This window comes from Gymnoscopelus microlampas, assembly GCF_963454915.1.
Source record: "Gymnoscopelus microlampas genome assembly, chromosome: 22".
NCBI lineage: Eukaryota > Metazoa > Chordata > Actinopteri > Myctophiformes > Myctophidae > Gymnoscopelus > Gymnoscopelus microlampas.
In genome coordinates this window covers 28,409,538-28,425,963 of record NC_139959.1, presented here as the reverse complement: position 1 = coordinate 28,425,963, position 16,426 = coordinate 28,409,538, and the positions used below count along the sequence as shown (strand labels likewise).

The 16,426-nt window shown below is 40.8% G+C and overlaps 1 protein-coding gene across 1 annotated transcript in view; it reads left to right on the top strand.

Annotated features, from left to right (window-relative positions):
- The window catches only part of kcnh2b (potassium voltage-gated channel, subfamily H (eag-related), member 2b), a 314,750-nt gene extending 305,448 nt beyond the window's left edge, over positions 1 to 9,302 (top strand). Inside the window, exons 15-22 of the mRNA XM_084048974.1 lie at positions 1,115 to 1,308; positions 1,971 to 2,073; positions 3,295 to 3,440; positions 4,067 to 4,193; positions 4,373 to 4,562; positions 4,963 to 5,068; positions 5,522 to 5,614; positions 6,584 to 9,302. Coding sequence (XP_083905100.1) covers positions 1,115 to 1,308; positions 1,971 to 2,073; positions 3,295 to 3,440; positions 4,067 to 4,193; positions 4,373 to 4,562; positions 4,963 to 5,068; positions 5,522 to 5,614; positions 6,584 to 7,012 — 1,388 coding nt within the window. The 3' untranslated portion in view covers positions 7,013 to 9,302. The remainder of the gene's footprint in view (positions 1 to 1,114; positions 1,309 to 1,970; positions 2,074 to 3,294; positions 3,441 to 4,066; positions 4,194 to 4,372; positions 4,563 to 4,962; positions 5,069 to 5,521; positions 5,615 to 6,583) is intronic.
- The last annotated feature ends 7,124 nt before the right edge of the window (positions 9,303 to 16,426 follow it).

Here is a 16,426-nt window from a genome sequence, read left to right as displayed (position 1 = left end):
TTCTTACTTAAGTAAAAGTAGCAATGCTGCAATTTAGAAATACTCTGTTACAAGTAAAAGTCCGGAATTCAAAATGTACTTGAGTAAAAGTACAAAAGTATTGGTATCAAAATATACTTAACGTACAAAAGTAAAATAACTCATTATGCAGAATGTCCCCTTTCGCAAGTTTTCAAATGTATAAACATCTTTTGAAAATAGCAGATCTACAAGCTCACAATGTGTCGCATCGCGACACATTGTGAGCTTGTAGATCGGCTATTTTCAAATGGCCGAAATGTATATAGGGCTGAAGTTAAGTGGTTAATTTATGTTTTGTAATAATAATCAAAATCTACAAAGTAACTAGTAACTGAAGTTTTCAAATAATTGTAGTGGAGTAAAAGTACAATATTTGCCTCTGAGATGTAGTGGAGTAGAAGTAAAAGTATTGAAAATACTTTAGTAAAGTAAAAGTGCCTCAAAATTGTACTTAAGTACAGTACTTGATTAAATGTACTTAGTTACTTTACACCACTGCACTGCACCCAATTGAGCATCTCCGTGATCATTTCTGTTTAAAATCTCACATCTGATATTTTATTGCTTGCAGAAGAAAAGACTTCTCAGGAATATTCCCGTAATAATTGTGAGGCAGGTTGTCTTCCAATTAGAAACCTGCTGTCCTGATGGGGGCAACCAGAACAGCTGCCCCTGGACCTCTGGTGCACATAGAGACCCATTAAATCACTTGTTAAACCAAAGAAAGCTTACAGCATCTCTTTTACAGAGATCCTATGAGGAATCTGTTGTGTAACTCATTTTTGTCTAAGTTTGTGGTTTGTTTTGGTAGAGAATTCCTCTGACAGTAGAGTACCTCTTCTAAGAGATTATACCAACAGAAAAACTGTTGGTTGAATGTTTTAATACTCTTAGTACTCAATAAGGACTGCATACTCACAAAAAAATGTGTTTTTATAGATTAGTTGATAGTGCCCTCTACTGGTGAACATAGAGTCTTACTACTATTGCCTTGAATCAGCAAAATGTTGCATTGTGTATTGAAAGAAACACCATGCACTAACCCTAACCTTGCTTTTGAATCAGGCTCTTAACTGAACTCTCAACCTCACAGGGAAAAATGACATCTTCGGGGAGCCCATCAACCTGTACGCCCGACCAGGCAAGTCCAACGCCGACGTGAGGGCTCTGACCTACTGTGACCTCCATAAGATCCACAGAGAAGATGTTCTGGAGGTCCTGGACATGTACCCCGAGTTCTGTGACAATTTCTGGACCAACCTGGAAATCACATTCAACCTCCGTGACGTGAGTTTAAGCCGTACTGGCAGTACTGTTGTACTGTAGTTTTCCTTTCTTTTTTGGGAATAATTTTGACCCGGAGCACCAGCTGAATGTATTGTGTCGACTAAAACTATGACGAAAGATGTTCGTCGACTACCTTTTTTCACTGACGAAAAGTAAATAAAATCTAAGCTATGATGACTAAAACTAAGACTAAATATATTGACAATTTCATCAACAAATAAAAACTAGATTAAAATGTTAAGGAGGGACTAGTGGAGAAGAGATCCAGTAGAACTAAAGACAAGTCATTTTATGTTTGGTTGCGCTCGGGTGTTGCACTCTGAAAATAGCCAATCTACAAGCTCACAATGTGTCGCGCTGCGGCACGTTGTGAGCTTGTAGATCGGCTATTTTCAGCATGCAACCAAGTGTAAAATCCGCCATTACGACGCCATAAAGGCCCGCCAAAATACATTTCAGTCGACTAAATCAACTGTAGATTTAGTCGACCATAATTGTATGATATTTAGTCAACTAAAACTAGAGTAACAGTATAACATTTCAGATGACTAAACTATGACTAAAACTATATGGAATTTGATTCCAAAGACTATGACTAAAATGTAATCAGAATTTGCTGTCAAATCAACACTAGTTTAACATCTCACGATTCATCCTCTCAGACCAACATGATTCCAGGCTCTCCTGACAGTGACGACTCAGACTGCGTGGGATTCAACAAACTGCGGAGACGCAAGTTGTCCTTCAGGCGGCGCACAGAGAAAGGTGAGCTGTCGGCCGTCCTCAGCGGATCATTCATCACACGTTAAAACAAACAAACGATCTTGAGTGTCTGGGTTGTAATTGAGTTGCACTAACCATGTGATTGATTGGTTTGATAATTAAACGCGCCCATGCGAGCGATCCTAATTGTTATGTATCGGCCATCTTTGACATATTTGTCATGTTCCATCTGGCGTCCAGTGGTGTAAAGTAACTATACATGTACTCATGTACTCAAGTACTGTACTTAAGTACAATTTTGAGGTATTTCTAATTTACCAGAGTATTTCCAATTGTCTATACTTTTACTTCTACTCCACTACATCTCAGTGGCAAATATTGTACTTTTACTCAACTACAATTATTTGAAAATTATTACATTATAAAACATACATTAACCACTTAAGCCCTATTTTATACCTAGGCCATTTGAAAATAGTTGATCTACAAGCTCACAACGCGTCGCTATGCGGCACGTTGTGAGCTTGTAGATCTGCTATTTTCAAACATTTTAGTACTTTTGGTACTTTAAAGGTAGGGTTAGTGATTTGCTTTGGTTAAACTAAGTGTTAAATAGCTCTATATTCTGATAGTACTCATTGCTATAGAGTGTTTGTTCAGTAACAGGAGTCTCCTTCTCTCTCCACCTCTTTATTAAACAGAAAATGCATTTTCATTTCAGTTTTAGTTTCATTTTCAATTTTATCCAACCAGGACAGAGAACTCAATCAGGATACAGATTAAACAAGTGAAATTGGAAGTGATGACACTAAGAAATGAGCAGGCAAAATTGGAACTGGAACACTATACAAATTAAGCTTAAAAATTGGTACTTTCTCCTGATTGGCTGAGATTTTGACACCTACCGGAAAATGTATTTTCTGTTTATTAAAGAGCTGGAAAGACATGGAGACTCCTGTTAATGAACAAACACTCTATAGCATTGATTACTCATTGATTACTATCAGAATATAGTGTTTTAACCTTTTAACAAAATACTTTTTGTTTTAACCAAAAAATATCACTTACCCTACCTTTAAGTACATTCTGATACCAAAACTTTTGTACTTTTACTCAAGTAAATTTTTAATTCCGGACTTTTACTTGTAACAAGAGTACTTTCCACATTGCAGTATTGATACTTTTACTTAAGTAAAACATTTGAGTACTTTTTCCACCACTGCTGGCGTCGTTGACTCCCGTTGGTCTCTCGCCCCCCTCCAGACAGTGCAGACGCTGGGGAGATTAAAAAGAAGAAGCACGTGAGGCGAAGGAGGAGGTCGTCGGCCACCAACCACAAACAGGCTATGCTGAATCCAGAGTGGGAGGAGCATCGCAGCTCAGTCTCCTCCCACTCCAGTGGTGATGAGGTAGAGTTCTACATGCACACTAACGCAATGTTTCCCACAAAGAGTTGTGACCAATTTTGGGTCACAGACACGCATTTGCATTGACAACGCATTCGCAGATTCTGTTCCAGAGGTAAAATAAAAGTGCGGTGGGGCCGTGCCCTAAGGGCGCGGTCGCACCAAAGTTTAATTCTACCTATGTGGCCGGATTCTGCCAATGCTTTTCAATGGGAACGGAGCATTTTTTTGCAGAAATCCGCAAATGGCAACAAACCGTTCCCATTGAAAAGCATTGGCAGAATCCGCACCCTACATGGTTAAATTCATATTGTTGTTTTTTTTGTTTTTTTTTATTTGGAGAGAAGGCACCAAATTTCTCTTTTTGGTTTCAAGCTGAAAACGTTTGGGAACCCCTGCACTATGATAATTGCTACCTCCAAAAAGCCAGTGACAGAAGATCATTTTCTATCCATTTAATGAGCCTAGATGGCTTTAGATATTGTTGTGTTTGTTCTCAGTCTTCATCCGCAAAGTATATCATCCCAAGGAGATTGAGAGACACTGTGATGTTGTTACTCTGCTATTAGTGACAATACAAAGTGACAATACAAAAGTAATACAATAAAGACTCTACTGTCTTTAACAAGGGGAAGGAGTCTGTGATCCCTCTGTCTGCCACTGTGGAGACCCCTCAAGATCAAGCCACGCCCCTAAACTTCAACGAGAACCCTGAGGGAGACCCCCAGACAGGAAACACCTGCAACGCCCTGACAGGTAGGACAATAGAATAGAACAGAATACTGTAGACATTCATTGTTATCAAACAACAGGAAATATGTTTTTCACAGGAAAGAAACAATCGCTGTCCCTCTGTTCCCTCTCTCTCTCTCTCTCTCTCTCTCTCTCTCTCTCTCTCTCTCTCCTCTCACTCTCTCTCTCTCTCTCTCTCTCAGGTGCGTTCTCGGGCGTGTCCAACATCTTCAACTTCTGGGGTGAGAGCCGTGGCGGCCGTCAGTACCAGGAGCTGCCTCGCTGCAGCCTCCCCACCCCTCCCCCCCTCAACACGCCCCTGCACAGCCTCAGCAGACAGCAACGCAACCAGCTGGAGCACCGCCTGGACCTGCTGCAGAAGCAACTCAACAGGCAGGATGCTCACGCACACGCACACGCACACACACATGCACATGCACAAACACACACGCACACCACCACTCGCACGCACGCACGCACGCACGCACGCACGCACGCACGCACGCACGCACGCAACCATCTAGAGACACACACATGTATAAATAGGCCTTCAAATAGTCATGTACACACACACACACACACACACACACACACACATTTGTGCACGGCACGCTCACCCTACAGCTACTATGCTAGTATTATGCAAATCCCAATATGCTGGTCGCCGGAGTAACAACATCCTTGCTGGCACGAGCTAGCATCCTTGCTATTACCAATGGCACAAAATTCTTGATTCCTATCTAATTTCCCTGGTGTTGTCTCTCAATGCTGTGTGGAATGTGTGTGTGTGTAGATTGGAGAATCGTATGACAACAGATATTGGATCCATCCTGCAGCTGCTACAGAGACAGATGTCCCTGGTTCCCCCTGCTTACAGCGCTGTGTCCTCTCCACCTCAGGTAGAAAGACGCACGCACGCACGCACGCACGCACGCACGCACGCACGCACGCACACACACACACACACACACACACACACACACACACACACACACTTTTTTTTCACATCATATCTCATATTCTATCTCCATATTTCAACTTGTTGTGTTTTTTTCGTAAATGAATGCCCTACTTTGTCATACTCTTTTAAAAGTAACAGTGTGTCTGTGGGTTTTATAAATATTGGACCAATAAAAAGTATATACAAGAGCTTATGACTTAAATAATAACTACATTGGATCCATTGGAACACATAGGTTCTTTCTTTTCTCATTTTCTGAAAAGTAACCATTTCTGCCTAACAGCAATACACAGTATACTATAATACAGTATGTGTATGAATTGGGATATTGCAGTAATAGATTCAGTTCTAGCTCCAGCCCAGCTGAAACTGACGTTGTCCCTGTGTGCAGGCTTCATCATCATACCCTGGTCCTGGTCCTGGAGACAGAATGGTTCAGCCTGTTACACCTCTGGAGACGGACAGCCTGGCCTCACTATCACAGGTACATACAACATATACTGTATACCAGTGGTTCTCAAACGTCTTCATCTCAAGGACCCCCAAAATGATATGTTTGGATGCGGACCCCCCCATCTCAAAAATATTTTGTGCCAAGGATTTTTCAAAAATAGCAGATCTACAAGCTCATAGCGCACTCTGTGCCACGCTCTTTGGACAGCCAAAGTATAAAATATGGTTAAAGTGGTTAAAATGATCGTGACACTATACTAATTAATTTAGCTGGGGATCCCATGGTACCCTCCCTAGGACCCCTGGGGGTCCCCGGACCCCACTTTGAGAACCAATGCTGTATACATTGCATAGTAGGATGAGAAAAGGGCTGAAGACACACTCATCCCAGACCTACAAGGCTGGGTGCTGGATCAAAACTTCAACATGTAATGAAGATAAATGAAATTCGCACATCAGTGTACTCCCAAAATGTATAACGTTTTGAATCACCAGGCTCTTAGTCGGACCAACAGGGCATGAGGAAGAGCCTGGGTGCTCGAAAAAGGCAAAGACAGAGGAAGAGTAATATTACTCTGTCTAAAAATATTATAAATATATATATATTTTTTTAAAGATTTTTTGGCTTTTATGCCTTTATTTATAGGATAGCAGTCTGACTGAAATGGGGAGAGAGATGGGGAGTGACACGCAGCAAAGGCCTTCAGGGTCGGGACTCGAACCCGCGACGCGCTGTCAGGCTACTTTGGAGCCTAGGTCTATTGTTAATGATTCTAGCTCATTGAATTAAAGGTATTCTACATTATTCAAACCTACCTCGAGTGCATGGACTGGATTATTTATGGCAGGTTTTTGGTCACAACTATTTCTCCCTCTTTACATAATTTATATTGTTCAAGCTGTTTTCCTTGTAACATTAGCTGAGCATGTCTAGGAGTTCTTATCTCATGTGTAGAGATTCAGAGATAACTGGGACCCCCACTCTTGTCTTCGCGCGTAGATCTTGGACCCCCAGGACTTTGAAGAGTTCTCCACTAAGTCCCTTGACTCTCTGGCGCCCCAGGACCCATCGCTGATCAGCCAGCAAGCCCAGTTCGGAGTGGACAGTTTGGGGCAGCATCTGGAGCTGGAGCTGGCTTTGGGGTCTGGAGTCGGAGGCGGGGGTGGGGTCGTTCCAGGAACGGGGGCAGGACCGGCTGGGCCTTCAGGGTTACGGCTGGAATTAGGGGCCGGAGCGGTAATGGGGTCCCAGACTGGGATTCGTTCAAGTCTGGGGGCGGGGATAGACCTCGGGTCGGAGATGAGCATGGGGGCGGGGGCATCTTCCCTGGAGGCCGACGCCCAGCGGAGGCTGTCCCTCCAGGAACCACAGACACCTCTGGACTCACGGACACCACAGAGACACAGCTCCCACCCTGGGGGGAGCTAAGGAGGCGGAGGGAGGAGAGAGGGTGGACGGAGGGATGGGTTACAAGGAGAGAAAAAGAGGGCATACTTTTTTTTCTGACTGAAGTGGTCCCTCCCTCCCTCCTTATCCCGCCCCCTGTCCCCTATTGAGCACTTTGGAGATGGACACAGGGCTTTGCAGGCGGAAAAGGAGGCTTTCTTCTCACCTCTCGACCCTCTCAGACCCTGTCCAAGCTATCTTCACCTCCACAATTCACCTCCGACCTCTCAAAGTAGGACACACTGGTCGTTGGGCTTCAGGACTAAAGTGTCGAGGCCTCACCCTCCTCCGGCTGTCCCACTCCCCAACAGGCCTCTGGAGCTTTGTGAACTCCACAACGGCACAACCACACACACAGTAGAGAGGACCTCTGCCTCTTATGGAAAAGAATACAGTTTGACCTGGTCTGGACCCGGTTAGTGGTCCTCTATGCATGACCACACACACACACACACACACACACACACACACACACACACACACACACACACACTGGCACGCACGCACACACGCACACAGTAACTGCTCTCCTGTAGACAAATCCCTTTACTGCTGTATCCAGTGTTCGATGGCCGACAAAGATGAAACAGCGACGACAAACAGCGTGACGATGAAACAAGTAGCCATTTACGTCTTGCACTGAAATCTTAACTACTACTACTACTACTACTATTATTATTATTATTATTATTATTATATTCATCATGTTTGTGGCGCTTCTGATAAAAACAAACTGGTTGGTGAACTCTAGTGTTAGCTGGCCTAACGAGAAACCTGCTGTCCTGTCACGTCATTGGTTCTTTCCTCCTGATGTCCTGCCCCAATAGGCGGAGCCAAGGCCCCCCAAGAGCACACTGGATTGGCTGGTTTGCACCTCAGGGGTGGGGACTGGATGGTTAAAAGCCATGAATTTCTCGATGAACATATCAGATGTCCCTGTCATAACCCTTGTACAGATTTGCTAGAGAGTGGAGAATGGAGTACAGTTGAGTTTAGGCAGTTGTCTTAAACTGGTAAACTGGCGACCTTTCATGTTTACCACTGGAACGTTGCAAAAAAAACTAAAAACAGCCATCCACGTAATTGATACTAGCCATGGCATCCAGATATATCATTGATGCACAGTTTAATAGTCTATGACATGTGACAGCCATTTAACCACATGAACCCTAGTGTCCCTCATAATAGGCTATTTTCACCGAAGAGATTTGGTGTAGAAGGGGAAAAAAGGAGGGGACCAAGTATAGACCCCTGGGGGACCCCGGTCAACTGAATCATATAGGGTTTAAGTGGTTAACCCATAGGAGCATGAAACGACATCAGACGTTAGCAGGGATGGCATATTGGCCTACTTTGATTTCCAATACGTGACTAAACCAACAAAGAATCATTAAATTATTACAGTTGATTGAATTTTCTACCTCAGAAACTGGCCGGTACTTTGTAGAGCCGAACAAGCACCCAGAACGTTTTCTCACCTTGTATAATACAAGTATAATGTATATCATCTGTTGAATCTACCAGTTTGCCAGTTTACAATGAACAGCCGAATGCGCCATTATTCTATGTACAGTACAATATGCAAACACTGGCAAGAAGAGATCAGTGATTGAGTTTTAATCCTATGTGTGTGATACAAGTTCAAGTCCAAAGCTTTTTAATGTGTGTGTTTGTCTTGTTTTTATTTTGGTCTTTTAGTCTGCAGAGCATGGCTTGATTTCCTTATGTCTGTGTACACTGTAGAGGATCTCTGGATTTACTTTTGAAGGAACAGTCTGTTTTGCTTTTCCCCATCTGTCACAAATCTGATATATTTTAACGATGGTCCTATATACATAGTTTATATTATTTTTGTATATATGCTGACCTTTGGACTATTACAGCAATAGTGAAACCCAGGAGTGAGAAAGATATGGGATAATGTAGCACCATTGTTTTTGGGAGTGTTTTTGTTTCAAGTTTGTTTCATCCCATTTATATCTACAATATAATTTATTGTCCACTAAACGTAGTACCAAGGAAGACAATACATACTACAGGTAGATGGACTGTCTGCAATTCTGTTGTTAAGCCGTGACGTATGCTCCCCGTCAGAACAACTTCCGGGTCCAAGTGTGTGTTTGGCCAATATGCGCAGTGCTGTGTCCCTTGCTGTTTTAACAGATCTGAGACTAAAATAACGACTAAAGTGTCATTCTACCGCTCTCCTGGCAACGACAAAGAGAAGAGGAAATCGTTATTTTATATAAAAATATATATACTATATATAAATAAATATTTTAAAAAATATATATAACATTAATAATGATAATAAATATATATATAATAAATATAAATACATATATTAGCCTACATTTTATCTATGATATTAGCATTAAGACCCTTTTTAACCCTCAATGGTTCCTTTCTGAAAAAGGAGGTTATTGTAAAAAGATTTACGGGTTCCGATATGTTTGTTTACAATAAGGAGTTGATGGCACCTGGTGCCTCTTGGACCCGGAAGTGACGTCGGACAACAAAATAAAAATGACATCAGACTTAAAAACCGAATACGTTATCTGACCCAGTTCCAATGTCATCTTAATACTCTGAAGCCGGCACAATGTTAGTTTGGCCTATTGATTAAAATTGTACCCCCCCCCCCCCCCCCCCCTCAATACACAGAGTTTCCAGTATGGACACAACGGTTGTAACACCTAACACCACAAAGAATTATGACTAGGGTGGCGTGCCGTGTGCACAGACATTCTTGCACCTGGGACCTATGGCCTGAGTTATACTTGGTTGTGCATCATGTCGCGCACCAAAAATAGCAGATCTACAAGCTCACAGCGCGTCGAGCTGTGAATCGTTGTGAGCTTGTAGAGCTGCTACTATGTTCGGTGTGCAACACTGGCGCACATCAGGCATAGACATCTGGACTGGCTGTAAGACTGAGCAGGCTGGGTGTTTTTTAAAGGTTGTGAAATTAAACTTTATTTATGTCCAAGAGGAGAATCAGTTGTCTTAAGTTAAATGAGGAAGGTTTAGCAGTGCTACTGTTACCTTATTAACACAGAACCCTGGCGTTTGTCCACATACCTCATGCTAGATGGTTAAAGGGGAATTCTGCTGTAAATGTCTGTTTATGTTCTTATTCTAAACAAAGTGGACATTTTCTTGAAAAACAGGAGTGTTTGTGAATCTTGTGACATTGTTTTATTGCCAGAGATGGCATTAAAATTTGTTTTGGGGGGCTGGCACATTACTGGCTTTGCCTGCATTGCAAATCTAGACATTGTAAGTCTTAGATTTTGACCTGAGCAATTTCAGGAAACTTTCTACTTTTGCAGAATAAAAGCCTATTGTGATTTTAGTTAAATTCCCTTTAATGCAGAATTGTGAAGATTGTATTTTACTGCTTGCTGGTCTAAGCATTTTTATTTATTTACTAGGTTTCAGGAATTGTTTATAGATTGTACCTAATATGATTGGTGGAAGGCAAGCGAACAGCTCTTTAGGTAGAGGGACTGAGTGAAGGCATTATGAAAATGTTGCTCTCCCCATGTTTTGTGTTCATTTTCATTCATTTTAAGTTGCTGCAAACATTGTACATGTTTAACAAGATGAATATATCTGCTTGTCGAGTGTAGCACTTTATTATTATTATTATTTATTATTATTATTATTATTATTATTAGCAACATCCACAAACCCACACTTGTGTGAGACCCGATTTTCACAGGAGCCGCAGGTTCAATAATTTGAACCTGCGGCTCTATGTACTTTACAGAGCTCATGTTTGCAAAGGTGCACTTTAGTATTGAACTAAACCAACGGAATACTGTCAGGAAGAAACTAAAAGAAAATGAATTGTAGTGCAGGAACCAAACAGCCAAAATTAGGACATAGCCTTACAGTACCTGGGGTATAACATAACGTGACATTGTTTATCTTTAAGATGTCCCCTTCATGAAATGGATTGTCAAAAGTTTTACTTTAACTGCAAAAGTCATGAAATGTATCCATGAAGTCACTCCCCACATGCAAAAAAAAGCCAATACCCTGAAAGACGGAGTTCCAAGTAAATCCTTAGTCATTTTCAATTGCCCGGGGAGAAATTAGGGGTTAAGAGTCTTGCTCAGTGACACACATCGACACATTGCTGGCCTGACCTGGAATCATACCTGGGACAACCAGGGGCTCTGGCTCACTAACCACTCAGCTATGGCCACCCCCATGATATGAGGCCGTGGATGATTTATAGGCTTATAGAACAACATTTTGCCATTCCTGCCGCTTTTTTCCCCCACTTCATGCCACTTCATGGATACATTTTCATGGCTTTTGCAGTAAAGGTAAAATTGTGACAATCCATTTCATGAAGGTGACATGAAAAAACAATTTCACGTTTTCTTCTACCCGGCCGGGTAGGGGTATCTCGAAAACGTTTGCGGGTTTGTTCCTGCACTATTGGGGCGATTTTAAAATCACAGTTAGGCTCTTTTCGGTAATTTAAGTTGAATAAAAAAAAAAGAATGCTGACTGAAATTTGTACTTAGACTTTGGTTAAAATATCTGCTGGGATATCTGTGATCTTTCATTGAAGCCAGTGTGATTTTTCCTAGTCATTTGGACAATTAACAAAACCTACATTTGTTAGGTATTCCACTGTGTTCTGACTGCCTGGTGCGCTATCCTATTCAACTATCAACATCAAGGCTAAATGATCACACTCAGGATGTCAGGAAATGTGCTTAGTTTAATGATTCATAGGCCATACCACAAAAGGATACCAGCCATCTGTCCACTATTGAAGGCCGGACGGCTGAAAATATGTTGTGGTATGGCATCATTAAACTAAGCAAATAGAATCGGCTGAGTGCGATCCTTTATTTATATGAATATGAATTAGTGAAACCTGCAACTAGAGAACCAATGGATCAGGGCTACAGTAAATACAATATTGTACATTGCAAAAGGTCATTTTAGCGAGGAAGAAATGTAGACTACATTTTTTGCAGCGGATATGGCCTGTTGTATGGCCACATAGGTAGGTATTTTTTATCAGGTATATATTATATTATATCTGACTGAAACTATTACAATTTATTTGCTTCTGGTTTGGTCAGCATCAATTTTGTTTTCTGCGACAGAATTGTGGGTGGATCATGGATATCCCAACATGATACAATAAGATGACATTGATTCTGATTTGGATCTGAATTCTACTGATTCTGAATTCTTCTCACTGCTCACTTACATTGATTTATTCCTTGCTTTGTTTTTTCGTTCATTTATTGGTTTTAGTTGGTTTAAAAGCACATGGGTGAGCTTTCCATCAAATGCTGTCAGCATTTGCTGACTGTGGTCATCAAACATCTTGCCTTGCCACACTCGCCACAAAAGGTTCTATTTGGAACCAGAAAAGGTTCTAGCTCTGGCCTCTGAAAAGATTCTTTATGAAACCAATTCATACAGTTCTGTACAAATTGTACATGTGGTACTCGAACATCCCTCACTTCAGTAACCGCAAACTAGCATAGAGCACGTTTCAAGCCTATAGAAGCACCCATCATTCTCTAAACCAAAAGTTTCATTAATTAACCACCTAACCCCTATCAGTCCCTTTCTGAGGCAAACATTTGGTGAAAATAGCCGATCAAACTGAGATGCGCTGTGAACGTTTTGTGTGTCAGGGGCAGGGGTCCAAATTTGATTCAAGAAGACATATTGAGATTTCCAGTGTTGTACCAATGAAAAACTTTTTTTCCAGTGTACTACTTTCCCCTGAGTCAGTGATTGTCAGACTTGGGTTCTCAGCATCTAATGTGCAGTAGCACGTACTGTTCAATAGTCACCTAGTGGCCTGAACTGTATTGCCTGATTCGTTGTTGCGCGCCAGTGTTGCACACTGAAGATAGCAGATGTACAAGCTCACAACGCGTCAATCTGCTATTTTAGCTACTGTCGACATGCAACAAAGTATTTATCAAACCTATCTTTACATCCATAAACGACCTCAACTCTAGAATGTGGATGTTGACTGATCTTGTACAGGATGGTAGAATTTAGGGATTATATCCAATTGTAAACTTTACAGTAATGTAATGCATACTGCATATTATTCTAACAGTAGGTTTACTTTGAGACATAGATTAGTATCCATAGTGATATGTCTGTTGAGGGGAAAGGTTGCCTTGTGGTTGGTGGCTTGTCTTGAATTTTTCCCTTTCTTTGACGTGCGTATGCACGCGCACACATACAAATGCACACATCCACACATCCACACAGGCACAAAACATCTTGAAACACTCACTTGCACGCCCACACACACACTCCTGTTGACATCAATTCTTCTTCTGCGTCCCTATTTTGGGCATGTCATTCATTATAAGTGAACAAGTTGTCAAAATGGAAAAACGTCAGAAAATCACGTTTCACTGTGACGCGTTGTGAGCTTGTAGTTCAGCTATTTTCGCTATTCATTGTATGACGAAGGCTATATGGGGTTAAGTGGTTTAAGAGTCATTTTTGTGATGCTTCGTGAGCTTGTGCAGTATCGAACTATTTTCACTATATTGTATGATGATGAAGTGTATGGTTAAGTGGTTATACCCACTTAAGCGCTGTTTTGTTCGATTTTGTGACGCGTTGAGAGCTTGTAGATCTAAAACGTTTTGTCTACAATGACGTGCCCAAAATAGTGGTTAATGGCTGTTCCATTCTGCTGAGCTCTTTTCGGCTCAGATCAACTTTCTATGAAGCACGACAGACACGCGGCTCCCAAATATTTGTAGGTATATTTGCAGCACTTGGGGGTTCTTTTGGTACAGTTTACACAACACTGGATCTGCTCTGTCACTCCTTGCCTGTACATACCGACTTCTACTTGTAAAAGAATCAAAAACCCTTGGCACTCATAGCCAGCACTATGCAGAAACTGAAACATTTCTTTGGCATGCTTTGAAATGCAGAATACTGTAGAGGAAAATAAAGTAAATAAACTAAGTCTGCTTTAATTTCTTACACTAATGGTGTTAATAATAAAAAAAATACATTGTTATTTCTATATAAGAATATTGTTAATATAACAATAGATATGATGGGATGGAGAATGATGATGAATACACCATCGTGCACATTTTTTATTTGCATGCTGCACTGAAGACCAATCGGCAAAATTAAAGGTTTGAGGCTGCCTGTCTGACACACCCCCCCCCACACACACACACACACACACACACACACACACACACACACACACACACACACACACACACACACACACACACACACACACACACACACACACACACACACACACACACACACACACACACAGAAAAAAGAGAAGAACGTTGAAACCACTGTAACGGAGGTGGGTGAATGTGTGTGTTATGGTCGTGGGGCAGTGACTATCTTAATAAAATGGAGCATTTGATTGAGCTTGCTTTTGGAAGGCTGTTTTGAAGGCTGTTCAAAGTGCCTGGGAAGCACACCTAATTCATGTGGTTCTTGCCCAGAGGGACTAGGTTAGTAGGTTCTAAGTAGCTGTAAGTGGAGTTTAGGACAGCACACAGCTTGTGTTAACACCAGTGGTGTAAAGTAACCAAGTACATTTACTCAAGTACTGTACTTTACAATTTTGAGCTACTTTTACTTTACTGGAGTATTTCCAATTGGCTATATTTTTACTTTTACTCCACTACAATTATTTGAAAACTTAAGTTACTAGTTACTTTGCAGATATACATTATTACATTATAAGACATACATTAACCACTTTAGCCCTATTTTATACATAGGCTATTTGAAAATAGACGATCTACAAGCTTGCATCGTGAGGCGTTGTGACCTTGTAGATCTGCTATTTTCAAATATTTTAGTACTTACTTACCAAACTTACTTTTGGTACTTTAAGTACATTTTGATACCAATACTTTTGTACTTTTACTCAAGTACATTTTGAATTCCGGACCTTTACCTGTAATTGAGTACTTCTACATTGCAGTATTGATACTTTTACTTAAAAGTAAAACATTTGAGTACCTTTTCCACCACTGGTTAACACCTATGCCTGTTAAAATGCACTTCCAATGGTGCATTTTTGAAAGGTGCAGTGAATGAGGTTTTCCTAAACTGCGCTTACAAAATGACTTAACACATTCATAGGAAAGTGAGTATATTCTGTGGCTTTACCTCATCAATGAAGGCTAATGGAATCTGGAACAAACACCTGAACTTACACAGGTCTGATGTTTTATTATCTAAAGAATGCTAGAGGTGGTTGGGGCGATGCTAATGCTCCTCCAGGTCCTGATTGTGTGATAACATTATAAATGGTTTGGACTTTATAAAATTTCAATTTTCTGTTTTATTTCAATAAAACTCCTTTAAAGCAAAAAGATGTTGTTTGAACTTTACTGGTGGAAAGTAACTAAGAACATTTACTCAAGAATTGTACTTCAGTACAATTTTGAGGAACTTTTACTTTAGTATTTCCTTTTTTTTTAAACTCCACCTCATCTCAGACATTAACTTATTAACTATGGTTTATTATTATATGTTAAGGCATCCAGCAGCACATAAAGTAATTAAACTCAGCCCCACCTTTACCAGCTGCAACATTAAAGTGATTGACACATTAATGCATTACCAATTACAATACAATATTATTTTTGTGAAATGGGCCACTCTGTATAATGAGTATTTTATATACAATACAATACTTTTGTATTTTTTTATCAAGTAACATTTTGAATGCGTGATTTTACTTGTAACAGAGTTGCAGAACTACTCTTTTGTATTATGAGTACTTCTTCCACCACTGGATTTACTGTCAAGCCATGTCAATTTCACTTATTGTCATCACATCCATACATTAGGCTACAAGTAGCCTGTATAAAGTGGACAAAATTATGTTTATTCTGGACCTCGGTGCAATATAAAACGTGAAGGCAAGGTGCACAAAGTGCATGTCATAAAACACAGAGAGACTACACAGTGCAATTAAAGGGATAGTTCACCCCCAAAATGACTTTTTTTCTATTGATTAGTCAACCCACAGAGACGTGAATTCATGGATATTGTTTTGTTTTCATCGCATTCCTAAGCCAGTAATTTGATGACAAGCAGTGGGCTCTGGTAGGAGACACAAAGAGTCTCCTTTGTATCTCCTACCGGAACCGCTGTCTACCTGGTGGTAGTCATCAATGGTGGACTGGTCATCAAATTATTGGCTTTGGAATGCGACAAAAAAAATATCCATGAATTCACAAACTTTGTCAATGGGGTGACTAATCGATAGAAAATAAGTTATTTTTGGTGTGAACTATCCTTTAAACAGTGTGTGCAGCCAATTATAATGCACAGGACTGTATAACATTAATACAGAAACAATATCTATAAATGTTA